Source organism: Parambassis ranga, chromosome 2 (assembly GCF_900634625.1).
Source record: "Parambassis ranga chromosome 2, fParRan2.1, whole genome shotgun sequence".
NCBI lineage: Eukaryota > Metazoa > Chordata > Actinopteri > Ambassidae > Parambassis > Parambassis ranga.
Window position 1 is genome coordinate 1049108 of NC_041023.1, and position 15269 is coordinate 1064376.

Consider the following 15269-nt stretch of genomic DNA (forward strand, 5'->3'; position numbering starts at 1 on the left):
ACACTCGACTGTTCGATCTGATCAATCCTTCCTGTTTGTTTTCATCAGCTGCTCTTCCTGCTGCATCCACTGTGGGGCGCTGCAGGATGAGGAATGCAGCTCCCAGAGGCTCAGACTGGACTTATTAAAGAACAACAAGTCATGTTTATCACAACATTTATTACAACAATAAAACTATGTTTCATCACACAGACGTTATGTTCATTACCAGCGGTGTGAAGCTCACGGTGCAGGTTTATATTAAAGTGTAATCTGTAATAAAAAGCTCCTCTGACTCCGCCCCCATGGCGCCGTCATCTAAGTGTCACTGCGGCTCTGAGACTTCGCCTCCTGCTGCGCCCTCCAGGCGGTGAGCACCTCATCATCTTCGGCCTCGGCAGCGGCCCGAGCTCTGACCCTCTGTCTGGTTTGTGCGATGAAGGTGGCGATGTCTTCCTCCTCTTGGTCTTCCTCCCTCCTGCTCCTCCTCCCCTCTGTGTCGCTGCTGAAGTGGGTGGAGCTGTGGGACCGTGGGAACCTGTTGAAAGAATATTCCGGGTCGTCACCCGACAGGTCTTGGTGTAACCTCGTGTGGTGTCTGGAGGAGGTGTAGACTTCCTCCTCGTCTTCCTCGCAGGCGTAGGAGGCCCGGCGACTTGAGAAGTCGAACTCGGAGGCAGAAGCATCGAGATCATCGTACGGATCCTCCGCCGCAGCTTCGGCTCCCGGTGCCGCCTTCCTCGGAGGAGGCCTGACACTCCTCAGCCAGTCGTCGATGCTGGTGTCCTTCTCCTTCTCCAGCGCTGGGTTCAGGTTCAGGCAGCCAGACAGGCCGAAGGATCTCTTGGGTTTCTCCTTTTTCTTTGTCTCCTGGAGAAACTCTTCCTCTTTCTTCTTCCTCTCCTCCTCCTCCTCCTCGTCCTCATCCTCCTTCGGTTTCTTTTTCTTGTACAGAGTGCTGCGCTTGTTGTCCTCCAGAATCTTCTTCTTTTCGTACGTAGCCATCTTGTCTCTCATCTCAGACTTGATCTCCTTGTCGATGGCGTCCAGTTTGCCCAGGTTGACCTCGTCCTGGAAGAGGCTGAAGAGAGGGACGCTGGTGGTGGTGATCTTTTTCTTGGAGCTCAGGGTGGAGCCCAGAGCGGACCCTCTTCCAGTGAGACCTGAGATGCTGCTGGACCCGCCGCCTGAGAGGACCGACGCCGCCCGTCCACGGCCCTGAGACAGAGCGCTGGAGTAGGAAGCACCGCTCAGCAGGGACGCCTTGTCGTCATCTAAAGCCCGACCTGAAACCACGCTGGATGCACCCCCGAAGCTCAGCTCCGAGCCCGCGCGGGACGGAGGAGGCAGGCTCATCTCGCTCTGCTTCTGCTTGATGGTTTCAGAGACCACGTTGGCGATCCAGTTTTGGATGCTGGCCAGGTTGACCATGGGCTCGCCTCCAGGGCCCTGCACAGTTGGCACTGGGAGGATGGGGGGTACAGATGGAAGCGGATTCACAGGGACTCCGGCCTGCAAGGATCTGGCGCTGCGAGCTTGTGAAACCGAAGAAATGATGGACGACCTGCCGCTGAGCATGGACATGGTGTCGTCGTTGGCGACGCTGGCCGGGCCTGTGACGCCGGCTCCGGCCCAGAAGGCGGACAGAGGTATGGTGCCGCCGCTGACGTTGCTCTCGGTCTCCCAGCCGCACATGGACTGGCTCTCCTCTAAAGTCTTCCTCGAGCGCTCCAGGAGCTCCTCCCGCCTTTGCCTCCTCTTGACGGTTGCCGAGTCCTCCCCCCGGCTCAGCTCCAAGATCTCGTCAGTGTTCTCCTCCCCGAGACGCTTCTGCTGCCTCAGCTTCCACGCCTGGTACGCCGTCAGATTGACGTCTTGGAAGGCCGGCGCCTTGGCCTCCGCCTCTCCGTCGCCTTTCTCTCCGTCAGCCACAGAGCTTTTCTCTCCGTCCTCACGGTCTTTCTTGTTCCAGCCAAACTGGATCCTCTTGACGCGCCAGCGCTCCAAAGGAGTCATCTTCTCCCTGTTCCTCTGGCAGAAGTTGTACATGGAGCTGGTGTCAGAGAGGATGCTGTCCACGTCATCGTCCACCTTCTTCTTCCCTCCGTCGCCCTCTGAGGCGGCGCTCTCGCTGCCTTCATCGTCCTCTTTCTTGCGGTAGCGAGCGGCCGCTTGCTCCTCGATCTCTCTCAGGCGCTGCTTCCAAAGATCAGAGTAACTCGTGCAGCTGGAGGTGGACATGGCGTCCGAGGCTGGACGCCTGTTCCGACGCTTCACTCGCTCTTTCACAGCTCGTACGTCCTCGCTGGTGACGCTCTCCACATCGGCGTCGACACCTTCCTTGGTCTTCTTTGACACAGACTCCCCGTCCTCCTCGTCGCTGTTCAGCTGCGCCTCCCACCAATCTTCACTCTGGTATCTTTCGTTCCTGCGCTGCCACTCGCGGATCATACTGTCCACACCGTCATCATCGTCCCTGTCCTCCCTGCCGCTGTCCTCGGGCAGGACGAGGTGTTCGGGGACACCAGTTGGCGCCTGGTTGACGACACCATTCTGCTTCCCGACTAATCCGTTCCTGAGCGCCGCCGCAGCTGCAGAAGATGCAACGCTGCTCATCACGCTTTCTCCATCCTCCTCCTCCTCCATCATGATGGAGTGAGCCTTCACCTCCACCAGGCTCTGCTCCTCCTCCTTATCTGTATCATCATCATCATCATTCACGTCTTCTCCGAAGATGCGGGCGCGTGTGCGGGCGTCGATGACAGAGCACTGGCTGAGCGTTTCATCGTCGTCGTCGCGCTCCTCCATCAGGTTCTCATTCAGCTCTCGCAGCTGCTTCAGGAAGCCTTCGTTTGGGTTGATGGGGCGTTTTTTCCGTATGGAGGTCAGGGCCTCCATGATGCTCATGTGCTGGAAGATCATCAGGTAGGACGCCACCAGGACGGCGGAGCGGCTGACACCCATCATGGAGACCACGAGGACCTTCCCTGTGAGAGGAGGAGGAGACAGTGGTTACATGGCGTCCCTGCTGTGATGTCACTACAGCGGCCCAGAGGGTGAACTACTGCCGCCAGAGAATGCCGCGCTCTTAACGGGCCTTTCAGGACGAGCTGCTGATGTCTTCAGGCAGTCAGCTGCAGTCCACACTGGGACAGTATCACCGTCTTCCAGGAACTCAGACTGTCAGCAGCAGTTCTCAGAAACGGGGACATAACAGATCAGCTGTATGGGATCTGCGGCCACGCTGGGACGAAAAAATGTGCCTGTAGCTAAATCTGATCAAATGATGTCACAGAGTCTTCAGTGAATCAATAACCCCCCTCATGGCTCACCTTTGTGTGTCAGCAGCGCCTCGTCCAGGAACTCTGCGGTGGCTCTGAAGTGTGCAGCGATGTCTGCGTCCGGGAAGTCGTCCAGCTCGATGCCCAGGTACTGGATGTTCATGCCGGCGTAGAAGGCCTGGCTGGTGTAGACTCCTGTGCCGTGGGCGGTGTTCAGGATGTGTGTGATGCCCATCCGCTTCAGGCGGGCCTTGTTGACGGCAACAGACCTAAAAGAACACACAAAAAACAACATGACAGCAATCAGCAGCTGGAGGACTCCTCGGGGAGTCTTTGTTTCGAGTCTTTGTTGGACTCACTTCTCAGCGATGAAGATGTTGGGCCACACCTCGTCCACGGGGTTCACCGGGGCCTCCAGGCGCTCCTGCACCATGGCCCTCTGGATGTCCAGCACACAGGGGGTGTTGTAGGGGCTGCGGTCATCGATCATGTCCCTGACCCGGTTGTAGAGATCCTCCACCATCAGCTGCTCGGCGCTTTCCAGCATGGATTCTGGGATGGACTCTGCGCGCACGCTGCGAGGCGGCAGCTCTGTGAGGGACAGACACAGGTCACAGTCAGTTTAAAACTCGCTCAGGTTCCCTGCCTGCCTACACCCTCAGGCTGTGGTGGCGCACTCTGACCCTGAAGAACATCAGCATGTGAGACGGAGTGAGCGCTGCAGCCTCATCAATGCACAGACCGCTCATGAGGGCTCATTAAGCCGCCACTAACACAGAGTAATGTGAGACAAGAGACGTGACGGAGGAGTCGCTCTGGAGCTCATTTCCTCCATCAGCGAGAGGCGTCTCCGTCCGCCTGTGTGGTAACGAGCTGAAGGGGCGAGACGTGGACGGCTGTGACTGAAGGACGTTTGGACAAATGAGAGCTGATTTTCAATCAGGGATGACGATCAGACCGTTTCTGAGTAAGAACTCTGCAGCCTGATAACCACTCATTAGAAGGCTTCATCACGGCATCCACACCGTCCTCCTCTTCTTCACAATCATTATCACATTCTCCTCCTCAGACCTCTCACACACTAATAACTGTGGCTCTATTGATCAGAGGGAGGTTTAGGCTGACTGTGTGCGGAGCGTCCTCCGCCTGCTGGACGCGTCTCTCACCCTCGCTGATGATCTTCTTGGCGGCGACGGCTGAGGAGAGGTGGATGGGCTCCATGAAGATGCTGTCAGCATCAGACCCAGACACCATGGAGAACCTGGACTCCGACAGCATGGAGAAGCTGAAAATAAGACACATGAAGAAGAAAAATGAGAAAACACGTCCTGGTCTGAGGGGGTGAACAAGGTGGGGAGGTCCGGTACCTGGGGGAGGGACAGCGGAGGTACTGGGACTGGACTCCTCGGACACTCCTCTCCTCCTCGCCTCCATCAGGTACAGTCTGATCTCCACGCTCTCCGTTCTCATTGGCCGACGCCATGGCAACCAGTCTGTATGTAACGTTAAGATGGGAACAAACATCCTGAACATGTGAGGAGCATCTGAAGGCCTGAGCACAAAAACAAAGATGTCTGACCTCCTCCGTCAGCTAGCTTAGCAGCGTAGCAGGAGGTGCCACCTCCTCTGACTCCATCAGAATGTTCTTCAGATCAAATTAAACAGATTTATCAGCTTCTCTTTTCCCCACAGATCCTCTGATCAACTAAAAAACATGAAGACTAGCTGAGACTGCACGTCAGAGTGTTGTTGCTGTAAGTGTGTGTGTGTGTGTGTGTGTGTGTGTGTGTGTGACTTGCAGGTCTATTTTTAAGGCGATGACAGCTGCCTGAGCCTGCAGGCCTGACAGCAGCGCTCACAGCTCCAACAACAGAACAGCAGCTCTGATCAGAGCTGTGAAAACTCCACAAAACCGCCTCAAAGCTCTACACGAAGGACACACACATAAGCTTACCTGTGTGTGTGTGTGTGTGTGTTCTCTCACCTCAGTCTGAAGCGTGCTCCTCTGAAGCCGCCACCGGCCACACTGACTGACACAGCCTCCTAAAGTTAGACCCAGACCTCCCCCGCCTTCCCCCCACCTCTGCAGGCCTGAGGAGGTCCTGACACCCGACACCGCACTCAAGTATTTTTACTCGAGTACTTTTACTTGAGTACTTCAGGGCTCATTAAAGACACAGGGTGCAGCAGGAGGATGTGAAGATGAACAGACTTTATTTACTAAGAGTGGAAAAGTGCAACAAATCAAACATTTTTACACGTTATTGATCGGCTAACAGGCTAACAGGCTAACAGGCTAACACAGAGGGATGCTGTCAGCAGCATGAAGGCAGCAGATCACAGAACTACCACACACAACAGCCTGCCGTGTTTCCAGGACTACAACTCCCACAAGTGTGTAGTTCTTCCTGAGAGTAACCCCACACCGAACAGCGAGTCACGACTTCGTGACCTCCTTCAAACCAAATCCTTTTTTATTTTTGTGCAGTTTGTGAAAACGTTCAAATGGAAAAAAACAGGAACAAAAGGCACAGAGACAACACACACACACACACACACACACACACACACACAGACACACACACACACACACACACACACACACACACACACACACACACACAGACACACACACACACAGTGAGTTCCTATTATCTGAGTGTTTCCAGAACACACAACATGAAACCTTTGTGGTGTCCAGCAGGACGTGCAGCTAATCAGACATGAAGGGGACATGAATCATGGACATCGACATCATCATCATCATCATCATCATCATCATCATCATCATCATCATCATCAGTGAGACTCGTGCTGCTACCTGAGACGACATGCTGAGACCGTCCTCTGCATGTCTACGTGTCCACACATGATCTGCAGAAGTCATCTGGTGACGCCTCGTGAAACATAAAGAGACAGACAGAGACAGAGTCCTCACACGCTCGTGTGGTGGACAAAACCTGGACACTAACAGTGAGTGAAGGTCTGGACCGCCTGTTTGGGACACTAACAGATTTTTAGACATTGCACGTTTATTTTCCTGAGAGTCAAACGGCCCTGAACGAGAAGCAGAACTTGGACCAGAAATGGGCTCTAATGAATCTGGATCGATGCGGGTGCGGCCCGTCCACTGAGTGATGGACACAGCACAACAGTCACGGTGTGTGCGTGTCCACAACAAAGGTGGAAGGTCAGGACAGTTAGCTAAAACGGGCTCTGTGGAGTCCAGCAGTCTCTGGACCTTCTTGCAGACGGACTTCCTGGCCTTCAGCCTTTGGTGTCCACGGCGGCAGGCAGCAGAGGGACGGACGCCTCGCTCCTCTCGGAGTAGCTGCTGTCCTTCAGCCCCTTCATCAGGTTCTTGACCTGGTAGTCCGTCAGCTTCTTCTTCTCCTCCTCCGCTGCGTCTGGACGGACCCTCAGGACAGGCGGGAGCTCCCGACAGTACGCCGGCGGTAAGCACGGCACCAGGCGCACCTCGCCACTTTCATTCATGAGCTGGACGCAGGTGTAAAAATCCTGCGGCGGGTGGCTGGTGGTGACAGTGGCCGGGTCAGAAGGGGGGACGGTCACGCTGTAGTCTGTCCCCGGGAAGGACACGATCTCCGGCCTCACCCACGGAGAAGGCACATCCAGCGATGGGGCGAAGGCGTCCGGAGGCAGCGAGCAGTACGGCGCCATGCTCTGCACGTACGACGCTGGGGACACTACAGGCGCCAGGCTACAGGGGACCATCAAGCTGTCCTTCTCGTTGTCTGCATGGTCGCCCGGGACACTGCAGTCCCTCGGTGTGGTGAGGAAGACCTCGTCAGTGCTGACCTGGTCCCAGACCTCCTCAGAGTAGCTCGGAGGTCTGTAGCTGTGAAAGTTACTGAAGTGATGGTTGATCTCATCCAGGTCCCCCTTCTGAGGTCACAGGGAGGAGGCGGAGACAGAGCACAGACAGAAGGTCAGAAAAACAACGCTCCAACGTGACCCTGAAAGCAGCGCTGTTTCCAGGCGTGTTACCTTCAGGAGCCGATCATCGATGCCGATGATCCGCGGCTTCGGGATGGGCGGCAGGAAGTAGTCTTTGATTCTGAAGGTACACAAAGAAAATTAAACACACACACACACACACACACACACACACTCCTCCTCTGTCTGCTCACCTCTTACTCTGAGGAATCACACCGAAGGTGATGACGAGCAGCGCCACCACGCCCACGCCCGTCAGCAGGATCAGCACCAGCAGCTTACCTGCACAGGTAAAACACAGCGTCACTGTCATGCTGCTGTCTGTGGACCAGTGAAGCCTGGTCTGTCCTCGTACCTGCAGGCGGTCTGGCCGGGATGCTCATGGACAGCGTGGAGCTCCATCTGCTCCACAGGCCGTAGTTGCGCGACCGGCAGCGGACTCTGATCACGTAGTCGCCGACGGGGAGGCCGAGCAGCTCCACGTGAGGCTCGTGCAGAGGATGCTTCACCTGCAGACACACGTGCCGTCAGAAAAACGTCTACAGACCAGCTCGCCGAAGCTCGCCACGGTGACGTACCTTCCAGTTGTCGGGCTCGGTGACGCGTCTGTACTGCAGCTCGTACACCAGCGTGATCCAGCCGTACTGCAGGTCTGACGGCACCGGGTACGTCCAGGACAGCTGCGCGTTGTGGCCCATTTCATCGCCGCCGGCGTCCGTCAACGCGTAGGTCAGGTTGACCGGAGCTTCAGTCTGAACTGTTGAACAGAGGCAGCGTGGGGTTAAGGATGTGAGGGTGGACCGGCTGCAGGCCGCCGCCCTGCTCTGTATCTGTGGGCGTGGGCTGAGCGCCCTGCGTGGCTGTGATAACAGCAGCGTCCCTGACCTCCGCTGACATCCAACACAAGAAGAGTGCTGCGGCGCTCACGTGGTGACAAGAGACATACAGCAGACCTGCACTCAGACAGCGGACTGATCTGCTCCAAATCTGCTGCATCTGGATAATAACAGACACTCAGGCCCCGCACATGAGATTAACGGCTGCCAGAGGCTTTGTGCTGTTTGAGTCTCCTTCAAAATAAAAGCACCGCACTAAGATCTGACAGTAAACACTGAACAGACTCGTTCTACAGTCCACTGCTGCAGGTTTCTGAGGCTCAGCGGCCGCCCTGCTGCTCGGCTCTGCCTTGTCCTGCATTTTTCTGACTTTATTAAAGAACCCGACACTTCTTCACACACGTCACATAATCCCGTTCAAACTGCTCAGTGTCTCTTACCGATCTCTGCCACGTCCAGGCAGTGCTCCTGGGAGGAGTAGTTCCCGTGCGAGGTGACGGCGGTCACGTTCATACAGTAGATCTTCCATATGGTGGTGTGGCTGCTGTCGAAGTGGCAGCTGTTGGGGCCGGCCGTCAGGTAGTCCGGACACTCGTGTTTGGGCCCCTTGCTGCAGAAACAAAGGCACAGATTAAAAAAACGCTGCTTTGTTTGCATGAACCTGAACAAGACATCAACAATCGATGCAGCTGTGAGAGGCCGAGCCACGTGGGGGAGCAATCCAATTTGTCCTGATTACTAGGAGCATTTTCTCCCCTCTGTGTGCTATGTGGGTCGCCTGGCGCCGGTGGAGGCCACGTGAGGCCGATGTCCAGGACCTCAGAGCGGCTCTGAAATATCGACGCCTTAAAAGCATCACGAGAAATCAAAATGGATTAAAAGCGGCGGGGACTCGTGTGACCCACAAAGTTCACGCGTCTGACCCGGTGAACGTGTCAGGGCCGCACATGTGCCGGACTCACTCTTTGGAGTAGGTGAGGACGTAGCTGACCGCCTCGCCGTCCGTCAGGTTGTCCAGCGGATGCCACCAGCAGGTGAAGTCCTCCATGTTGGGCGAGCGGCAGTAGTAGATGTGAGGCCTCGCCGTCGTGACAACCGCCACCTCTGTGGAGGAAAAACACAAAACACACAGCTGTGTCAGCGCCATGGCAACAGGTGTTTCCATGCATGCAGGTGGAGCCGCAGACAGGTGAGGCGTGAAACTGAGGGTCACATCAGAAAGGGGAGGGCGGGGGGGCGGTAATCCATGAGAGAATGCAGGAGGCTGCGGCCGGCGAGCAGCAGGGAAACAAAGGCCTTGTGTTTGCTGTAAGGAGCTCAGCGAGCTGCGCTGCAGGGACGTTCTGACCAACAAAACGCCGCTTCTCAGAAAAAAAAAGGCAGCGGAGGACGCACGCTGGGGTCAGAGCCGGAAAATTACACCTGCAGCCAATCGGATCGGCCGCGCCGGAATGGATTCACAGCGGCGTCCGTGACCAAGAATTCAGGCTTCCAGCGTGAAGAGGGCGGGTTTCATCCGGTCCTGATAATGGATCCAGATTCAGAGCCTGCGGATGGTTTCCATGACGACAGCCGCACAGAACTACATCGGGATGGGATCACGGCCAACATGTCGGAGCTCATTTCACCGACTGTGTTTATTATAGTGTGCTGCCATGTGACCACTCATGAATACCAGCAGATCAGTGCGTGAGTCACTACCCCCCCCCCCCCCCCCCCCCCCCCATGGAGGTATTGATGAGTGGCCGACAAACAGATCGACACACACACACACACACACACACACACACACAGCCGCTGCTCAGACTTTACATGCTGCTGACCCCAACATAAAGCTGAGCCGCACATCACTGCCAATACAATCCACACAGGCTTGACTGAAACCAATCAAAGGTATTGATCAAGCCCTCTAACAGGTACAGAGTGTGTGTGTGTGTGTGTGTGTGTGTGTGTGTGTGTTCTCACTCACCGTGGCTGTGTCTGTCGTTATGAGTGACGTCCTTGGCAATGATCCTGCTGCAGCCCACCAGAGGAAGGAGCAGAGGGAGCAGCAGCCACATCATCCTGCCGCTGCCTGTCGACCTGTCAACACAACACACTGTGAGCAGAGAGCCGGCCCGCGCACACACACACAGACACACACACAGTTTACAGGGGAGCTGTGTGATTCCCCCGCGGCCCTTTGAGTCCGAGCATCGCCTCCTCTGGTCATGGGACACATCACATGGGATGAGCGGCGCTCAGCAAAGCGGCCGCCTCAACACTAAACTTTATTTATAGACGACAACACAACGGCTTTCTGTTCGGTTGTTGTGGAAAAACGAGCTGAAAACTGAGCATGCTCAGACTCAGAGCGGGTTCTCGTGTGTCCGTCAGCATTAAGTAGTCTTCTGCCCGTCAAACCAGGAGAGCTTTGAGCCTCCTGGAAGCTCATTAGCTTTAATCAGCTTAGTCCAGCAAACATGCTCCTTCAGAGAGCACTGAGCATGTGCAGCAGGCAGCGGGTCAGCCTGGTGGGTTTGTTGGGGGGGTACCAGGGTTTTTTCCCCAGCAGGGACGTGGACTTCAGGGACAGACCTCCGTCATGACGGAGGCCTCGTTTTCTGTCCTCTCACACCGACATCAGGTGTCTGAGAGCCACAGCTGATGTCCTGAGACAGAAACATCTGTGGTCTGGCTCTGATGGATCAGGATCAGAACTTCCTCTGCGCCCACACAGCAGCTGACCCCAGCATTATCATTAGGGCGGGTTATCAGCTCCTGGAGGTGTGTTAAGTCTGTATTGAGAGGAGCTCAGGTCAGGGGCTTTTGACACCCTGTGAGTGAAGAGAACAGGTGTCCCAGGAGCCCGAGCAGGTCCCGATGAACTGATTTGGTCTGCAGATCTGGGTAATCAGCTGCCTTTGACCTCCATCTCCCATCATTCCCTGGAAGCTGCAAGCTGTCTGTCCTCCCGCCATCTGCTCCCTCATCTCCTCTCCTGACAGAACTTCACCTTCACCGAGCCGCTCTGTGCTGCGGGCCGGCCGGCGCCACCAGGAGGCGAAAAAACCACAGTTATGTAAAAGCCTAAAGAATCCTGGTGACAGAAATAACGTCACATGGGGTCTTAGGGGCTTCGAAAATCTGCTCTCATGACTCGAGGGACACCAGGAGTGACCTGTTAGCAGCAGCAGATCCACCCTGGAGCACTAAGACAACACTCAGGGTGAATAATCCCCGCCTTGATCCTTCAGGAAGAGGGATTACGGCGAGACCTCATCAGGACACAAGATGGCTGCCAGGAAGATCACACACACACAAAAAGCCCTTTGACACAAACAACACGTCCAGCTTCTGAGAAGTTTCATCGCGCTTCAGGATAACCGGCTCAGATAAGCCCCGGCTGTGTACGCTTGTGATTACTAATTGACTTAAGAGTGTGTTTGTTGCCTCTTTATTGTGCTGTAAATGCACAGCGCACGCGATAATAACTCCAAAACCCTCAGAGATATGAGGGAGCACGTCTCAAAGTCCTCCATCAGTGATAAGTCTCAGGACATGGTGGCTGTTAATAGTTATGATCATGAAGGATTGGTCGACAGGACGACAAAGAATTCAGATGTAATGAGGCATCATGGGTCGCAGCGTGATCTAATGATGAACTGTGAGGTCCTGGATTAGCTTAATTTGCTGCTACACTGTCAACAAAACGGCCTCTATCAATCCCAGGAATGAGGCCGCCCCCGCTCTGAATACCAGCCCGACTTTGTGTTGCTCCTGTTGATTCAATTCTCAAACAGAAATGCCATCAGAGACACACACACACATCATCTCAGCATCGCCTGCCTCACAGCCAATCACAGCTCGGGGGTGACCTGTTGCTGTGGCGACACACTCCGCTGAACGTCACCGCCACTCAGGCTGTAACACCTCTGTGTGCGGAGGCCCTGGTTGAAGTAACTTCTCTTGTTTGTGCTGACACGTGTCGACCGCGGTGGACCCCCTGGGGAGCCGCGGGCGCCGACGTCACACGTCTCATCGTGTAGAAGCACAATGTTGGGAACGATCTGCGCTCTGCTGGGCACAGCCCGCCTCAGAATGTCATCAAAGGTTTACTCTGAAGGTTCCTGTTCCTGCAGAGCTCTGATTAGCAGGCGGACATTTAAAAAGAAAAAGCAATTTCAAATTTACAGATAAGGCCGGCGGTGAGAGGCGGCAGCTGCTGCCTCATCACGCCGCCGCTCCTGCAGGCCGCGCGCTGACCTTCAACAACAAAGCTGCTAATTAAAACTGGGAAGTTTGTGATGACAACACGCCGGTTTCCTGACCTCACACGGGTCTCTGAGCGCCCCCCCAAGTTCACAAGGTGCAGACGGAACAAGAGCAAACACATGAGGACAAGCAGCCTCTGTGTCTGCGGCTCAACCGTCAGCAGATAAGTTTTATCTGGTGGATGCTCCGTTCCCGCGGCAGCATCCACCCTTCACGGCGCCCGGGGCCGCGCAGACAGGAAACACAGATCAGAACAGACAGACCCATTCGATCCACAGGGAGTCACATGTCACGGCTGCTGTAAACACTGCAGCCTTATATAATCCTGCAGCCCCACACCGACCACTGCTAATGAACACATCATATGGAGCAAGCTGACACACACACAGGGACACACACAGGGACACAGGGACACACACACAGGGACACACACAGGGACACACACAGGGACACACACACAGGGACACACACAGGGACACAGACACACACACAGGGAAACACACACAGGGACACACACACAGGGACACACACAGGGACACACACAGGGACACACACAGGGACACACACAGGGACACACACACAGGGACACACACAGGGACACACACAGGGACACACACAGGGACACAGACACACACACAGGGACACACACACAGGGACACACACAGGGACACACACACAGGGACACACACAGGGACACTGACACACACACAGGGACACACACACAGGGACACACACAGGGACACACACAGGGACACACACAGGGACACAGACACACACACAGGGACACACACACAGGGACACACACAGGGACACAGACACACACACAGGGACACACACAGGGACACAGGGACACACACACAGGGACACACACAGGGACACAGACACACACACAGGGACACACAGAGACACACACACACAGACACACACACAGAGGCGCACACACAGGGACACACACACACACACACACACACACACATGCACGGTGGACACAGCTGTAATTAGCTGTAGTTCGGTTACTTCCTGTGCAGGATTCACAGGAAGCGTCTGCATGTGAGCTCCTGATAAGAGCTGATGTCTGAGAGGCGAGCAGGCTACAGGCTGAAGCTCTGCATCACAAACAACAACAACAACACAACAACAAGTCCTGCTCGGCCGCGTCAGGAGAGCACGAACAGGAAGTGCAGTGATTCAGGCTGCTGTCCATACTTTTTTATTCCTGTCTTTGTTTCCCTACAGAGAAACCTTAAAGTCAGCCTCCAACCGTCACACTGCCCCCGGTGTCCGAGACGAGTCACCACAACACCGCAACAAACTTTCAGAGAGGCCAAGAGGTCTGTGTGCTGGATGTGTGAGGAGACAGGAGGTGCTGGACAATGCTGCTGCTGATGATGATGATGGTGATGATGATGATGATGATGATGGTGGTGATGATGGTGATGATGATGATGGTGGTGGTGGGACACCTGTCAGTGATGCTGCTGGAGGGTTAGAGTGCCTGAAAAGTTGTTGTAGGAGGGGCTGAAAGCAGCCATTCTTATCTGTGACAGCACATGTAGGCCTGAGGGTGATACACACACACACTCTCACACACACACACACACACCTCACACACACACTGCAAACTTCAGACATAAGGACTCCTTCAAATATATAATGTTTAAATGTCTATTTTCCTCCTGAGGTTTCTGAAAAGTCATAAAAAAAGTCATAAATAAACAAAAAAAAAATTTAATTATTTCTCCCGTCACTGCTGAGATTAAACTCAAACATGGCGTCACTTTAAATGAGGATAAATCTCCTGGAGCTGCTGTAAATAAACTTTCCACGGAGGAGGCACCTGACCACAAACTGAAGCCGCGTCTTACCTCGACACAGAAACCGCTTGAGCCGCCGCCGCTTCTCTGCCGCTTCACTGCCGCCTGTGCGCGCAGCGCTCCAACATACAGCCACCCCGGGACCAGGACCAGGACCAGGACCGACAGAGAGCCAGGCAGGGAGGCAGGGAGCCGCTGGATGTGTCCGTGGATCCGGTGGGAGCTGAGCGTACAGTCGCCGTCTGCGGACTGACTGAGTGCGCCGTTCACTGCAGCAGCGGAGTATTTCTGCCCTCCTCCTCCCACCGTAAGGAGCTTTGAGCCTCCACCTGATCCGCGTCAGCAGCTAAAGACCAGCTGGAGCTCCGACCCGCCTCCTGAGGAGACACGTGCGGAAGATCATTAGCGCCAAAACAGAAACATCCGCAAAACAAAGTTACAATACTCACGTTATTATTATTATTATTATTGTTGTTGTTGTTATTATTATTATTATTATTATTGTTGTTGTTATTATTATTATTGTTATTAATATTGTTGTTGTTGTTGTTGTTATTGTTGTTATTATTGTTGTTGTTGTTTTTATTATTATTGTTGTTGTTATTATTATTGTTATTATTATTATTGTTGTTGTTATTATTGTTGTTGTTATTGTTATTATTATTATTATTATGTGGCGAATGTGTTTGTTTATTTACATATTTATTATTTGATTTTATTCTTTTATATGCAGACAGAGATACAGAGGTGTACAAAGTAGAGCCAGACCAGAGTAAGAGTATGGATACTGTACCAGAACAGGAGCTGGAGTCTTCTTTATAAGCATCATACTCGAGTACAAGTATTAAAGGAGTCAGCGTGTTGTTTACTCGAGTGTTGAAGCACACAGGGAGGGATCCTCAGGCTCTTCACGTATGAACCACAGAGCAAATGTTAGTTTAACCTCATTCCTAGAAGTCATAATAATAAGAGTGATGACAGTCAAGCAGCCAGAGCTGCTCATAGACAAAGTATCCGAGTAAAAGTATTGAGTATAGAGCTGGCCTTTTATTACTTAAGTGCTGCAGTGAGGTAGTCTGCAGGTGCAGCCTCTCCACCTTCCTCACCTGCACAGGTGAGCACCTCCACACAAGAACACACAGTGTGAT

The 15269-nt window shown here is 54.1% G+C and overlaps 2 protein-coding genes across 3 annotated transcripts; both read right to left on the reverse strand.

Moving 5' to 3' along the window:
• Positions 1 to 139: 139 nt before the first annotated feature.
• On the reverse strand, positions 140 to 5370 carry LOC114431979 (inactive dual specificity phosphatase 27-like). 2 transcript variants are annotated; one of them, XM_028399698.1, is made up of 6 exons: positions 5245 to 5370; positions 4628 to 4753; positions 4427 to 4545; positions 3620 to 3851; positions 3312 to 3529; positions 140 to 2966 (listed from the first exon to the last, which is right to left on the reverse strand). In XM_028399698.1, the coding sequence occupies exons 2-6, from the start codon at positions 4741 to 4743 to the stop codon at positions 298 to 300; spliced, it is 3354 nt and encodes a 1117-aa protein (XP_028255499.1). In that variant the 5' UTR covers positions 4744 to 4753; positions 5245 to 5370; the 3' UTR covers positions 140 to 297. The 2 variants fall into 2 exon arrangements, with proteins under 2 accessions (XP_028255499.1, XP_028255500.1); XM_028399699.1 differs by lacking the exon at positions 5245 to 5370 and adding an exon at positions 4840 to 4997.
• An 87-nt stretch (positions 5371 to 5457) lies between these two features.
• Positions 5458 to 15020, reverse strand: LOC114432011 (prolactin receptor-like). Its single transcript, XM_028399761.1, has 10 exons — positions 14915 to 15020; positions 14173 to 14498; positions 10023 to 10135; positions 9016 to 9157; positions 8494 to 8663; positions 7796 to 7974; positions 7573 to 7726; positions 7412 to 7499; positions 7269 to 7338; positions 5458 to 7166 (listed from the first exon to the last, which is right to left on the reverse strand). The coding sequence occupies exons 3-10, from the start codon at positions 10114 to 10116 to the stop codon at positions 6528 to 6530; spliced, it is 1536 nt and encodes a 511-aa protein (XP_028255562.1). The 5' UTR covers positions 10117 to 10135; positions 14173 to 14498; positions 14915 to 15020; the 3' UTR covers positions 5458 to 6527.
• Between the last annotated feature and the right edge of the window lie 249 nt (positions 15021 to 15269).